This window comes from Miniopterus natalensis, chromosome 6, assembly GCF_054644295.1.
Source record: "Miniopterus natalensis isolate mMinNat1 chromosome 6, mMinNat1.hap1, whole genome shotgun sequence".
NCBI classification, from domain to species: Eukaryota; Metazoa; Chordata; class Mammalia; order Chiroptera; family Miniopteridae; genus Miniopterus; species Miniopterus natalensis.
The window spans coordinates 85473546-85489372 of NC_142086.1; the positions used below are offsets into that span (position 1 = coordinate 85473546).

The 15827-nt window shown below is 42.7% G+C and overlaps 1 protein-coding gene across 2 annotated transcripts; it reads right to left on the reverse strand.

The window, feature by feature from the left end:
- Positions 1-3838: 3838 nt before the first annotated feature.
- On the reverse strand, positions 3839-10804 carry HMGN1 (high mobility group nucleosome binding domain 1). 2 transcript variants are annotated; one of them, XM_087818426.1, is made up of 6 exons: positions 10663-10804; positions 10289-10321; positions 10172-10201; positions 10038-10088; positions 6806-6934; positions 3839-4685 (listed from the first exon to the last, which is right to left on the reverse strand). In XM_087818426.1, exons 1-6 carry the CDS (start codon positions 10675-10677, stop codon positions 4638-4640), a joined length of 306 nt encoding a protein of 101 aa, XP_087674552.1. In that variant the 5' UTR covers positions 10678-10804; the 3' UTR covers positions 3839-4637. The 2 variants fall into 2 exon arrangements, with proteins under 2 accessions (XP_087674552.1, XP_087674554.1); XM_087818428.1 differs by lacking the exon at positions 10289-10321.
- Between the last annotated feature and the right edge of the window lie 5023 nt (positions 10805-15827).

The following is a 15827-nucleotide window of genomic DNA, read 5'->3' on the forward strand; positions in this document are numbered from 1 at the left end:
TACGGAGGGGAAAATCCACCAGGAACCCAGTTGTTGGAGGCTCTGAAAATCACTGGGGAGTTGCATCAGGCATTTATTGGGCAGTGTGTGCCAGGCACTGCATTAGCTTCTCAGGCCCTCTGAGAGAAGAAATGTCATTTCAGTGAAGCCCATTACCCATCTTTTGCCCCTTCCATTGCCGGGTCACATTTGTCTACAACCAAGGTCTGCTGTACCTGCCCCTAACTGGGTCTGCACTGGCACCACCCTGAGAGTACCTCTTGCATCTCTGAGCTGTGGCTTCCCTTCTCCCGATGCCTTTCTGTCATTTAATCACATCACTTTACATTTCCATGCCCTCAGAAAATTTCAAAACACCTGCTTACTTGGTTTTAATCAATGTCGAATCAGCATCTAAGAAAGTCGTATGTTGATTCTAAAGATGAAACTAGCCATACTGGATTTAAAAAAATTAGCTTCTTGTTAAATTGAATCTGCAACCAATCCTGACAAAATGTGTACAACTTCAAAGATAAACAGTTTTTACTACTAATATAAATATTTGCTTTATGTGCATTTTGTTCCCTTTTAACTTCATATATATGTATATATATAAAATTTAAAATATCCACCTTTATCTGCTTCAAAATAACATGGGCAATGGTTTGGTGGCTGGTGGGAGTGGTTGGTACATGGGGGTCAGTATGCTGTACTGCCTGACTCTGGGTAAAATTATTCCTAATTCCAAAAACAAATTCCTAACTGTAATAACCAAATTATGGCATAGTCACATGATTAACTATTAAGCAAGTATTAACACCTTTTACAAATAAAAACCCAAATATATATGAAGGAAATTCAACATGTTTAATTACTTTTAGCTTCTGGGGTTAAATGATTCTACCTTGTTTTTCAGGCCTTGCTTTTTAAATGAAATCTTACATATTACTGCTATAATGTGAACCAACTTGTTACTGAGCTGCTTCCCATCGTCTAAGACTCTTCCTCATCTACTCAAAGCTTAGGCTTTGAAACTTTCAGCTGTCTTGCAATTAAGTGTATTTACTACAGACTCATGGAACAACTGTGGACTGTGATAGGCAGATATATCTTTAGAATCTATCTGTAAAGATTAATAGAAATTATCCATATTTTCATTTCACCATGCTTGTTTTAATGGAGATGTCTAAATCTGACAAATTATGTTCTCAAAATACTATGTAGCATTTACAAAGACTAAAGAATATTCATTAACATAGAAGTATGAGAAAGGTTACAAAATACAATGTATAACACCAAATTTGTAAATTCACCTAAGCATAGAAAAAGACCTGAGAAAAATGTTTTAGTTGTCCAGCAAGTGAATTAAGGGTATTCTTGTCTGCATTACCTGATTCTTCCCAGGGAGTTGCTTGTGTACTTAAATTACGCTCACACACATATCTCCTCCCTGCACCTGCCAACCCCCTAACCCCTGTCCCCACCTCCGCAAACACTTTTACACACTTCTGAGCACTGACCGCTACAACTGAACCTTTTCCCTTGGGCCTCCACGAGGCCCAGGAATCTCAGTCCTGGGCACCAGGTCCCCTGCCTAAGACCTCTGATCAACCCTCAAGGAAAAGGACAAATTCAGCTTCTAACAAGCGAAGAGAAGGCAGGGTGCTTGGTAACTGGTTTTTCTAGTTAACAAATTACAGACTGACTTCTTTGCATCATTTTAAAAAGCTATCTTCTTTGTCCTTTAGGATACCTGAAATGATGTGAAGTCAACAACTGATGTCAGCCGACCTTTCTTATCACTCAGTGCTTTGTTCAGAACCAGTTGCTGAGCCCTGGCCAGGCAGCTCAGTTGGTTAGAGCGGCATCGCGATACACCAAGGCTGCAGGTTGCAGGTTTGATACCTGGTCAGGGCACATACGATCCTCAATCAATCAATGCATAACCAAGTGGAAGAAGTCCACGTCTCTCTCAAAACCACCACACACACACACACACACACACACAGAAAAAAACAAAACTGGCCCAGCTGGCGTGGCTCAGTGGTTGAGCATCGACCTAGGATCCAGGAGATCGCGGTTCGATTCCTGGTCAGGGCACATGCCCGGGTTGTGGGCTCGATCCCCAGCAGGGGGTGCACAGAAGGCAGCTGATCAATGACCCCCTCATCATTGATTTTTTCTCTCTCTCCCTCCCTCTCTGAAATCAATAGATATATTTAAAAAAACAAAACTGAAAGGGCAAGAGATTTTTAAGTACTGAGATCAGACCTCAAAATGGATCATTAAAAAAAAAACAACCTGCCCAACTGGCATGGGCCAGTGGTTGAGCATCGACCTAGGATCCAGATCGAGGTTCGATTCCCGGTCAGGGCACATGCCCGGGTTGCGGGCTCCATCCCCGGTGTGGGGCGTGCAGGAGGCAGCCGATCAATGATTCATTGTTGATGTTTCTCTCTCTCCTCCTTTCCTCTCTGAAATAAAAACAAAACAAAACACACAAAACTCTTTTTCCTTTGACAGCCGAGAACATCCAGTTGAGGGTGCATTTTCTTACAACAGAAGAATGCTCAGGGCAAGAAGGATCTGGAATTACTTTCATTCCAAGTTTCTATAGAGAAGACAATTTCTTTTGGTATCAATCTATATGAAATGTAAAAACCCTATTATACTTTTAAGGAAAAAATATATTAGCAATGAGTTCCAAACAACTGAGAAAATTTTCCTGATGGTACAATTTATCATCGTTCCTAGGGGTGAGGAAGGTTGGGTGGTACAAATGAACACTGCTGGATGGGTTAAAATTAGTTCGTTTTTAGGTGTCCTTTTAACTGGTACAAATAGGAGCTAGAGAAATTCTGGTACCAAAAAAATTGCATCAAGTGTGGGAGAAAATGTTTCAGTTTATTTAATTTACATATTGAGGAGCCTGGTCGAGTCCTCTCCCGTTCCCCAGGGGTTGCCAAAACTCTTCTTTGGGTGTTAGTTCTTCCTGTCAGTGTCCTTTTTGCATTTTTCTTCTGTGGTCTCACACTTTTTAAGATGCCACACCTCACCACTCCCCATGGGCTTCTCAAAATGGTCATTTGGGCATATAGTCCTTGCAGAGCTGACCACCCAGGAACCCTATTTTTGAGGCACGCTTGCCTCCTCCTCATCAGTCCACAGGCAGAGTAACATGTCAAGTGTACAGAACCTCTAAACTTTGTTCCAAGGTCTCCTTTAGTGGTAACCATGGCAAGGTGCTTTCCCTGGCCCAGCTGTTTTCGTATTTGCCAAATAGGTGCAAGTGTCCAACACCAACCACCTCTAAAGACTGTTTCCATGGCAGAACACCAAGTCCAATACACAAGAAAGCAAATCTCAAAAATATGCAAATACAAACCACACTAGGTCTAGTTATGGCTTAGTCAGTACTTACAAGCTTACTTCCTGCAGAGTGACAACTTATTTTGCTTCAAAGGACATTGGACTATTTCTCCATTATTAAACCAAGTTAGTCACACAAACATCTTCAAAGTAAAATGTAGATGTGTTCAAGTAATTTACAGAAAAATTAAATATTTCACACTTTAAATTTTAAGAAAACTTTTTAAAAAAAATATATCTTTACTGATTTCAGAGAGAGGAAGGGAGAGGGAGAGATAGAAACATCAATGATGAGAGAGTCATTGATCGGCTGCAGCCCGCAACCCAGGCATGTGCCGACCGGGAACCGAACCCCGATCTCCTGGATCCTAGGTCAACGCTCAACCGCTAAGCCATGCCCGGCTGGGCTAAATTTTAAGAAAACTTTGGAAGTGTATGTAAATTGTTAAATAAAATTTAAGCCAGAACTTCATTTGTGTGCTTCAAAGAATTCTTTCATAATTGAGATTTTATTGTTTGTTTTGAGAATAAGTACACAGACATTTCAATTTGTACACAATTCTTAACATAACGTACCAAAAATGCAAAGTCATGTAGTTGTAAGTCTTTTCTAAAGTTATTCCAGTGACTTTCCAGCTTAAAACTTGGAGGCTAATTTCCCTTAATAGAGTATCAAGTACCAGTATCTTCAAATGTTGATACGCTGTTACATCAAAGTCCCACTAATTCACAATTTAATATATATATACTACATAATCAAATTTTCAATCTTTCACAGCACATTAACAAAGTTACTAGGAAAACTGGACTACCACATCAAAGATGTTACAGAGTGCACGAAATTCTGACAGGGAGAGCCAAGACCAAGGAGTGGTTTTCTTTAGGAAACACTTCTACCAAAAACATGGGAATAGAAGTAATTTAAAATGTTCAAGACATATTAAATGCACGACTGACTCCAAGTTGTCATTTAGTATTTGTATTATAGGATATAAAAACGACCCCCATCTATGGAATGTTAAGCTGACACCCAGGACAATCATAGCCTCCTGTATCAATATCCCACGATTTTTCTGGTTGTACCAAAAAATAAACAACCAGCAAATGATTTCACCTCTTAAAAAAAAGCATTTACACTTAAAAAAATGGGATGAGGTGGAATTCCCTCCTTCTTAAAAATGTTTCTAGAGCTACTAAAAAACTTGCATTTACAAAATAGTTGATAAAAATATTCCTCTGGATTGTACAAGAAGGGAGACAGGGACACTCATCAGACAGGGTATGTGGTATCAGTCAGACTTGGCTTCCTTCTCTCCCGCTTCATCCGAGGCTGGGCTCTGCAGATCAAAGGAAAAATTACGATGAGACATTTGGTTTCTGTGTCATTGCTGAGCTTTGAGAGCTTTAGCATTTAACACAATATAAGTTTTACTTATATACATAGAACTAGTAGGTCTCAGAAACAGTCGGCCCTAGTCCTGGCCAGTGTCAGTTGGAGTCCTGACCTGTGGACCAAAGGCACTGGGTGGGATCCTTGGCCGGGGAGCATACAGGAGGCAACCAAATGATGTTTCTCTCCCCCCGCCCCCTCTAGAATCAATGAAAAACCTATCCTCAGCTGAGGATTAAGAAAAACACAGTCAATCCGCATCAGTAATTCACCCACTCACTAAAATTTATTTGTAATCCTAAAACCAATACTCATGGTGATTCCACAGTCGCGTGCAGACAAATAACACAAATACCTGAGTCGTTCAACACGCACACTCCCAGCTGAGGTGGTGCTGCCTTTTTGTTTCCTCTCTAATACTGTTCACAAGCATCTTTTTTATGCTCTAGTTAGTGCCAAATGTTGTTTTCTAGTATTGACAAGTGCAAGGATGTTGTGATGTGTCCTCTGGAGAAAACACACACGTGGAGGATAGCTTCACTTAGGCATGAGTTACGTTTCTATTGGCCCCGAGTTCAATGCTAATATACTGACAACACATATTACACAGAAACACACATAAAATAAGGTTTGCACTGATCAGTTAATGGAAGTGTGATCAGTATCGCAATCTAACCCTGTATTTCCCCTATTTACAACTTTTCAGTATTCACAGCAACCTTATAAAAACATAACCACCATGACTAACAATCAATTATGCTTTGCTAACATATAGTAGGTCAAATTCTCTCATAACTAGATTAGTAATGTCTTCTTATATTACATAATATTTCACATATGGTTAGAACTAAGAACTGAAAGTAAACTGTGATTACCTATTTCACAATTTAGAAATAAGCAGATTACATTAAAATTTGATCTATAAATAGAAAAGTTTGAAAGTAAATAACTAAATTATCTTTTCTAGTTTAGCCAATATAACATAAAAAAAGACGCTTGTGGTTGGCTTAAGAAGTTATTTATCAAAACCTTGCAGCCCACTTATTTTTTTAGAAACCTTCTCTTCATGCCCTGGCAGGGTGCCTCACTGACTGGAGCCCTGTCCTGTACACCAAGCAGGTTGTGGGTTCAATTTCTGGTCAGTGGACATACCTAGGTTATGGGCGTGATCCCTGGCTGGGGTGCCTAAGGGCAGCCACTAGCCAATGTTTCTCTGTCACATTATCATTTCATCCCTTCTCTCCCCCACCCCTTCATCTCTTCTAAAATCAATAAAAACATATCCTTGGGTGAGGATTAAAAAAAAGGCCTCTTTTCCTCAGAGCTTAAAAAATAAAGATTAAGGACATCGACTTAACATCACATACACTGTGCATTTGTTTATCTTAGTTACTTTTTATTTGCTTGATTAAGTTGTTACTCAGTCCTAGTCAGACAAATTTAAGAAAAATAAACAACCTTCATTAGAAATAAGTGGTAAAAATATGCCAAATGAAGGGAATGGATTAAAAAATTTATTTTTATTTTTAATGTATCTTTATTGATTTCAGAGAGAGGAAGGGGGAGGGGGAGAGAAAGAGAAACATCAATGATGAGGGAGTCGTCATTGATCGGCTGCCTCCTGCATGGATCCTAGATGGATGCTCAACTGCTGAGCCACGCCCGCCCAGGCAAAAAGAAAATTATAGACAGCAATTTGAAAAGGGATTATTTATTTAAATAAATTCCTGAGGTCATGTAAAAGAAAGAAAAATGAGTGCCATACCAGTTAGTAAATTAAATCTTTTTTATATTAACGAACCCCATATACAACATAGATAGTGCACATTACTGGTGAAATTCTGAGTGTATTAAAATTTCTCGTTTACTTGCTTGAAAAGAAACCATTTACATATATATTTACAAGTATGATCTAATTCATAAAAATAATCTGTCCATTCACATGGGGTTACCGTACAAAACTTTCAATATTATAAAAAATAGACTGTCTTATGGGCTACATAAAAGTATACAATTTATTATCTACTGTCAGTGTCAAAACCCAACCACACACACGCACACTCCCACCTCTTCATTTTTAGTTTCCCCATTTTCTGCAGGTAGGTCTTCTTTGGGCTCCTGGTCAGCCACTTCAGCCTGCTTCCCCTTTGCTCCCCTTTTCCCTTTCGTCTGCACTTTTTTGTCTGCAGATTTATCCTATGATAGAAACAGTAGCCACAATAGTTGAAATGTTAATGCTTTGTCACACGTCAGCCTGAGTTACATGACATACTTTTTTTTAAATTTATTTTTTATTTTTATTTATTTTTATTTTTCCATGACACACTTTCTATACAAGCCACCTTAGGGTCCACCCCCAGTCATCAGGACAACCAAATCTGCTAAGGAGAACTGTTCAGGACTTGCCCAGCAAGCCTCTTGTGTTGATTAAACCTAAAGCCTGAACTACACAACTTTCTCCAGTGCCTTCTCCGTCACCCAGTGTTCTCTAAATTTCCACGACAGAATAAATGAGGCGAAGAACAGTTGGAGGAACCTCTACCCCGGTAACTGTCAAACTTCTGGGAAACATGAACAATAGTCAAACAGTCACAAGTCCACTGTCCTGACAGACACTTACCCTCACAGTAAGCCCATTCACCTGAAAAAAGCACCATGCTGTATGGTCAGGTTGACTATCATATAATGAGTAGCTAAAAGGATCAATTTTGAGTTTATCGTTATCATTTAGGTGTTTGAAGAATCTGAAAGCACACATATTAATTAGTATGACGATAAAATAGGTTCAAAATTTAAGCCACCTTTAAAGCAATATAGAACAATATTTTTGGATACCATCCATCAATGGGGAAGAGTAACAAATACCTTAACATTTCCTGTAAATAAAGAATGTAGCAACATGGAAATTAAATTAAGCCAGGTCACCAGTAAGTTGTATAAAGACCCCTATCAATACTGACCAATACTTGAGTTAAATGGCAACAAAGACAGGCAGGTGGATCTCACAAACGTCAATGCTAAGAGGAGGAAAAAAATCAGTGCCATGTATCCTGTACCAGTTGTGGCATTCCATAAAGACAGCACGACAAACGCTAATAATTTCGTACCTTACGGATAAATAATAAATTATGTAAACAAACATACTTGGGATAACACTGCTATATATGTTGTTACCATGAAAGGTCACAATCACTCCTGTACTTAAAAACTATTCATTTGCGCCCAGCTGGTGTGGCTCAGTGGTTTAGCATTGGACGTATGATCCAGGAGATTTCGGTTCAATTCCTGATCAGGGCATGTGCCGGGATTGAGGATTCAATCCCCAGTGGGGGGCATGCAGAAGGAGGCCAACTGATGACTCTCTCTCATCATTGATGTTGCTATATCTCCCTCTCTCTGATATCAATAAAGACATTTAAAAAATAATAATAAAACAAAACAACTATTCGTTTGCAATCTGATTTCTTTAGCTTTCCCATTCATTTCACAACCACTACAATAACATAAAAATGTAAAACCTTAAAAGTGAAAATACAATACGCAGTAATAGCCTGGATTGAATTAATACCACTTTTAACTATTAATAGCTAGAAAGCTAGAGGAAACAAAATCAATCAACATGCTTTTTAAATGTACACTTCCAGTTTCAAAATGCTTCTAAAGAAATTCTCCGAGTCAGGAGCACACATTGGGATGCACATGCTTTGAAAACAGCATGTCTAACCGGCAGTATGGTGATCAACACATCAAAAGCTTTACAGGAAAAAAAGCCACTGCCCCCTTTCCTTTGGGCAAATTGAACTGACAGGTTTACTCCTTAAGGAACACTGACATGAAGACTTACCTGTTGACCTCTGAGAGGAAGAAAAATGTTTATTACATTTGATGTCCCAAACTGGAATTAAAATTTGAACTGTTTTCATTAAAATAACTTTAAGGCAGATAAAAATAGAGACAGAGGTAAATAAGGAAAGGAAGAATAACTTAAGAGGGAAATAGGCATAGTACTTCAGCCTATTAGTTTATTAGAAAAGCAAAGAATAAAAGATGGGTAATAACAGTATACTGTTCCTACTAACATTTTGGAGCAAAATCTGCTCCCCCATCCCCCCATCCTTCAAGAAAACTTCCTGGGGTCCTCTAACTTTGTATACAGAGAATTTCTGCATTATCTTCTGGTGTGAGAAATTCTAAACTAATGTACTATGTTTATACCTCCCTTGAACCCCTTTTTAAAAACATCAATCATCATCAAACAGAACTACCTACTGAAGAAAAGTTAAGATTTTTACACTCAACTCTGTACAATATTTAAATAAAGAAACAGGGTGGGGGGAGAGAATCTTTGTGCAGTGCTAAGATTCCACCTACGATTTTAGGACAGGATTTTCTTGGGGGGCAGGGAGAGATTGCAAATACCAAACTCTCACTTAAGTTCTGAGTGAACAGAAATTAATCACACCATAAGTTTCCCTTGAAGAACACAGAGCGCTTAGCAGCAGGCGGTTTCACTGCTATCTACCAAAGCAAAGCTACAAATGATTTGCATATATTCTGCTTTTCCAACTTAAGTTTTCAAATGTACATATCCCCAGGAACTTCACTCCAAAGACCTGCAATGTGAATAATGCAGCCATAAATCTATTCAGAGCAACAAGTGTCACGGAGAACTTGAGCATGTCAGGAAAAAAAGATTTCCTGAACTCCTTTACACATCACTGCGAATAAAACACTTTTAGAATTGTTACGTTCTCAGAGAACACAACTCTCGATGTACCCACACAGGTAAGATATGATCCCCTACCTTGGCCTGTGAGCTTGACATGCAAAAACTTACACATTCCCTTCCTCCTGGCCTCAGTCCCAGCTTGGCTATAATTGTCAAAAGAAACACAAGCATACAGCCATGGACAAGCACTGACTATACGTACACACGTACACAACACAAAGAATGGGTTTCCTTTATAAGCTCAAGTTAATATTTAATACTTTCAGTCATCAAGTTTCCTAAATTCTGCAGCAGCATTAATGAGACACATTATACCCCTGTCAGCCAGGACAATTATATCCATATTTTACCCAGACCAAAAAAAAAAATATTTATTAAAATACAAAACTTAAGAAAATGAGATAAAATTTCGACATTTCAGGAGACTGACATCCAACAACTACTCTGCGATATTCACAGTCACGGGGTTGGTCGCCGGCAACAGCGTTTTCTTAAGGGACAGTCCCGCGGGCAGGGGCACAGCGGCCCTTCGGAGACACGCGGGTCCACTAGGGCAAGTTTGACGCCTACCTTTCCCGCCGCCTTTTTGGGCTTCGTTTCCACTTTTGCGGGAGCAGGTTTCTGAAAGGCAAAGGTGGCACTGAGTACCTTCGCTGGGCACGATCCCACGAGAAAGAAACGGGTACGGGGCTCGCTGTACTTACGGCTGACAACCGCGCCGACCTCCTCTTGGGCTTCGGGAGAGGAAAGAGACACGAGTGAGGGCTGAAGGGTGCCGCGCGACCCGCCCCCTCCCCCAGGGCGAGGGCCAGGGCGCTCACCTCCTCCTTCGCCGCCCCCTCGGCGGAGCTCACCTGGGGAAGGAAGCGCACGGGCGAGTGGGAGCAGCCCGCGCGCAGAAGTGCCCGAGCCCCGCGCGCCCCCGCGCGCCCGCCCGCCCGCCAGAACAATGCCCGGCTGACGTCAGGGGCTTCCCGCCGCCGCGTTCGAATCTCCCACCCGGCTCTCCGGGCCACCGCACGCTCCCGGGCGCCGCTCACGACGCCGCCGCGCGCCCGCCGCCCGCCCGCCGCGGGTCCCGGGGCGCCTCCAGGGGCCCAGCACCGCCGCGGACGCGCCAGGCCTGGGCCGCGCGGGGCGCCGCAGCAGGCCCGGGCGGCGGAGGGGGCGTGTGCGGGCTGCGGTCCCCGCTCACCTTCCTCTTGGGCATCGTGGCGGCGGGGCGGGCGCGAGCTGGGTGCCAGAGGGCCGCGGCGCGCCTCGGGGCTTCGCGAACCTGGGCTGCCTGGCCGCTGCCGCGTCTCCCGCCGCCCAAGCTGCTCGGACCCGCGATGGGGGCAGTGGGAGAACCGGATGAAACCGGATTGGGAGCCCGCCTCCTCCTCCCCCCGCATCCCCCGGCCACTCGCTCCCCCTCCTCGCCCGCCGGGCCGCCCCCCGCCCCTTCCCATTGGCTGCGGGGCCCACCCCCCTGCGGTCCGCGCCCTGAATAGGTGAGGCGGGCCGTCACTCGACCACTGCGCCCCGCCCCCGCTCTGGGCGCCCCCACTCCCGCCTGCCATCTCGCGGGGCCCCAGACCCAGGCGAGCGGGGCGGGGCCTCAGAGGCCGCTCTCGCCTCACGGTAGTTTGAAGCGGAGCCGCAAAGTGCGGTCTGCATGCCGATTGGCGGACGCCCACCACGTGATCGGCGGGTGAGCCCGCCCACAGCTCTCCTGGATACCTGGGCGCGCGCCAGATCTCTGCAGGCCACGAGTGTCCAGTCCCTTCCATCCAGGGGGACTTGCGACGGAAACTTAAAGTTCGTCTCGTAGGCTGGGGAAGGGAGAGACAATGGAGTCGAGTACGAGCCCATTTCTCCCACGTCAGTCGGCAAGGAAGGGTATCTAGGGTCGCAAGCTTCGCAGCCTGCGGGAAGCGGGTTGTAATGCGCAGGCGCTGGAAGGGAGGTCGTGGGAAGGGAAGCGGGAGCTGGCGACTCCGGAGGCGCCGCGGCGCGCAGGCGCGGGTCTTTGCGACCTCCCGGGACTCAGTGCTGGCGCACCGCGATGTTCCCTTGCGTTGTTTGGAGTCGGCTGTTTCTGGGTAGCGTCCTTTTTTTTTTTTTTTTTTTTTTAAATATATTTTTATTGGTTTCAGAGAGAGGGAGAGGGAAAAACATCAATGATGAGAGTCATTGATCGGCTGCCTCCTGCACGCCCCCTGCTGGTGATGGAGGCAGAAACCAGGGTGTGTGCCCTGCCCGCAGCCGGATGGGAGGCCTGTCGGTACTGGACGGTGCTCAGCCAGCTGAGCCACACCAGCTCGGGCAGTACTTAAATATTTGCTTAGTCAAGTCTACCGGAGAATAAGGATTGTGGATGTTTTGTTCACCATCGTTTTACACCCTGGAGTTAGTAAAGTGTCTGATACACAGAAGGCTTTATTTAATACCTTAACAATTAAAAAAAATTAAAGTTGTAGTAGAAAACATTGCATAAAACTCGCTTTAAGCGTAAAATTCAGTGATTCCTAGTAAATCTACAGAATTGTGCAATCGTCACAACAATCTATTTACAGAACATATAAAACACCTATCAATCAATTCTGGTCACACCCTCAGGTCTCTAGGAAGTCACTGATATGGATAGGATTTTCAATCAATTCTGGCCACACCCCCAGGTCTCTAGGAAGTCACTGATATGCTTTCTGTCACTATAGTTTAAAATCTTCTTAAAGAACATTTTTTTTTTACAAGAATTACCCTCTCTCTTTTAAAAAATATGTCTTTATTGATTTCAGAGAGAGGAAGGGAGAGGGTGAGACAGAGAGAAACATCAATGATGAGTCATTGATGGGCTGCCTCCTGCATGCCCCTAACTGGGGATTGAGCCTGCAACCCAGGCATGTGCCCTGACTGGGAATCGAACTCCATCTTCTGAATCATAGGTTGATGCTCAACTGCTGAGCCATGAAGGCCGGGCTCAAAGAACATTTTTAGGAGAATGATAAGACAAGCCACAGACTGGGAGCAAATATTTGCAAAGCCTATACAGATAAAGGACTTGTATCGAGAATGAATTCAAAACTATCCAGTTCTAAGAAAATAAACAACTGAGTAAAAAGGGGGCAAGAGGTTTGAACAGATAATTCATCCAGAAAGATATAAGAATGACAAGCACATGAAAACCTGCTCAATATCAGTAGTCATCAGGGAACTACAAATACAGCAAAAGAGTCTAATGAGCTACCGCTACACACCTATTAGAAAGACTAAAATGTAAAAGACTGACATTGGATAGGATGTGGAGGAACTGGATTCAAACCTTGTTGGTCACAATGTAAAATGGTAAACCACTTTGTAAAACAGGTCAGCACTTTCTCAAAAAGTTTTGTTTTTTTTATTGCCCTAGCTGGTTTGCTCAGTGGTTAGAGCGCTGGACTGTGAACTGAAGGGTCCTGGTTCAATTCCCGCCAAGGGCACAAACCTCCGTTGCAGGCTCGATCCCTGGCCCTGGTAGGGGTGTCTGCGGGAGGCTACCAATCGATGCCTCTCTCTCACATCAATGCTTTTCTCTCCTTTCCACTCTCTCTGAAAAGCAATGGAAAAAGTATCCTCGAGTGAGGATTAAAAAAAAAAAAGTTATTTTTTTTTATTAGGGGAACTACATCTTAAAAAATGTCAATGTTATAAAAGACAAAAACTATGGAAATGTTCCAAATTAAAGGAGGCCAAAGAGACATGTCAATTAAATGCAGTACCTGACCCTGGACTGGATCTTGTAGTGGAGGGGAAAATGCTACAAAGGACAAAACTGAAACACAAATGGCAGTTAGATAAAAGCGTGATATCAATGTTAACTATACTGAAGTTAACACAGGTACTGTGATTATATAAGAGAAGGTTCTTAGTGATGTACTGAAAGATAGGGTGAGGAAACATGATAAAGCAAATGGGTAAAATGTTAAAGTAGGCGAATCTAAGGGTATTGGGTTCTTCACATCATTTTTATTTTTTGCAATTTCTCTGTATGTTTGAAATTATTTTTTTATTTTTTAAAACTAATGAAAGGTTTATTTAGAGATAAATTTCTGGACATAGCACACAGCTTTTGAAAATTTGAGGTTTAAATGAAGTCAACTGTACTCATATCAATAAGATTAATTTTTTAACCTGAATTTTGCATATTCAGAAGGCTTAGCATAACAGACTAAAATAAAAAACATTTTTAAAATCAATCCTCACCTGAGGACATACTTAGAGAAAGGAAGGGAGAGAGAGATCAATTGGTTGCCTTCCATAGGCTCCCCCACTGGGGATCAAATCTGCAACCCAGGTACATGCTCTGACCAGGAATCCAACCTGCAACCAAACTGGCAACCGAACCAGCAACCCTTCGGTGCACTGGAGGACACTCAGCCAACTGAGCCACTCCAGCCAGGATAAAATAAAATAAAATAAAATAAAATAAAATAAAATAAAATAAAATAAAATAAAGTTATTTAATTCTAGCATTTTTATTTATTTTTAATTGATTTTAGAGAGAGGAAGAATCATTGGTTGATTCTTATATGTGCCCTGACAGGGAATTGAACCTACAACTTTGGCATATGGGGACGATGCTCTAACCAACTGAGCTACACGGCCAGGACTGTTCTAGCAATTTTTAAACGTTGAGGTGAGCCCTAGCTGTTTTGCTCAGTGGTTAGAAAGTCGGCCTCCGAACTGAAGAGTCCTGGGTTCGATTTTGGCCAGTTGCAGGCTCAATCCCTGGCCCCAGTTGGGGCACATTCAGGAGGCAACCAATCGATGGGACTGTCTCATACTGATGTTTCTCTCTCTCTGTTTCTCCCCCTTCTACTCTCTCTGAAAAGCAATGGGAAAAATATCCTCAGGTGAGGATTAAAAAAAAAATTGAGGTTAAATTTACGTAACATGTGATTAACCATTTTAGGGGTACAGTCCTGGGGCATTTAGTATATTCACAATGTTGCTCAACAACTATCTAACAATATATATATATATTTTAAATATATCTTTATTGATTACAGAGAGAGGAAAGGAGAGGGAGAGAGAGAGGTAGAAACATCAATGATGAGAGAGTCACTGATCAAGCCCACAACCCTGGGCATGTGCCCTGACTGGGAATCGAACACCCGATCGCCTGGATCCTAGGTCAACGCTCAACCACTGAGCCATGCCTGGCCGGGCTATCTAGCAATATTAACAGTGCTGTCTTTACGTATACTTAAACATTTGCATTTAAAAATTTTGCATAAATTTAACAACTTAAAAAACACAGCAAAATAGCCCAAATTACAACACTTCATTTTTCTAATTAGCTCCTCACACACACATATACATATACAATGCACATATTTGTGAGCACACAGGGAACGCTTGAATATTCAGCTATGCTAGAAGGCAATTTTCCAAGAGATCCTCATACTTCATTTATCGTTAGCTATCCTGGATCCTAAAACATGTTGCCAACATATGGGACATGTCCAGGACGCTGACAGCTAATGAGCAATATAATGGTTGTAAAATGTGCATTCAAGATAACTTCCTGAGCTTATTTTGTGCCATCACCGAAATAAACACTGCAGATTTTACTTAATTTATTGTGGAAAGGTGGTCAGTCTGCTCTTTGACTCAACACTATGTCATCATCATCATCGTTTTCATTTAGTAAAACCAAGTGGGCAAAGCAAAGAATAGGTATATTCAGTTCCTACTAAATTGTTTCTTCTCTTTGTCCCGTTTTCACTCTTTTGGGAATAGTTGAAGCCATCTTGTTTCTTGTATTTCAGTGCCGCCTCTGGGCTTGGATCTCTCGAGAAGAATCCACTTTGTGTTGGCTGTCCTCAGTAACTGACTCGAGTCACTCAGCTCTGAGCACCTCTCTGGTTACGAGATCCAGACTGACTCCTATTGAGTTGTCTTGGCTTTCATGTTTTCTTTCCACATGTTAGTAGGAAAATTCAGCCTTCCGTTGTGAGTGCTCTTTTTGAGAGCTGTGCAAATGAAGCAGTGCGAGAGAGCTGAGTTATTTAAATTGGGTTGCTCCTGAAAGCCAGATCCTCTCCCATGCTGCTGCAGTCAAAGACATTTCTCTGGAGTTGTTTTTGGTCACATTGTCGCCTTACCAGGAATTGGTGGCCCTCTTCCTGGGTGTATGCACTAGTGGGGTGGGGTGTGTAGGGTGGGGAACAGCTGAAACGCTCATCTTCAGCTTGAAAGGCACAGGCGAAGGAGGGGCTGCCATCACTTTCCAGGGGTGGCTTCTCCCTGTGAATCCTTCTAAATCTCTAGTCTGTAGAGGAGCCAGGAGCCCGCCGCAGCTGGGGCTGGTCCAGCTGGAGGGGACGGCTGCGGAGG

Coding starts and splice junctions, on each gene's coding strand:
- HMGN1 (XM_087818426.1), bottom strand. Junction 10,089..10,171: donor GGTCGGCGCGGTTGTCAGCC/GTAAGTACAGCG, acceptor TTTGCCTTTCAG/AAACCTGCTCCCGCAAAAGT. Junction 4,686..6,805: donor GGGAAACTAAAAATGAAGAG/GTGGGAGTGTGC, acceptor TTTGATCTGCAG/AGCCCAGCCTCGGATGAAGC.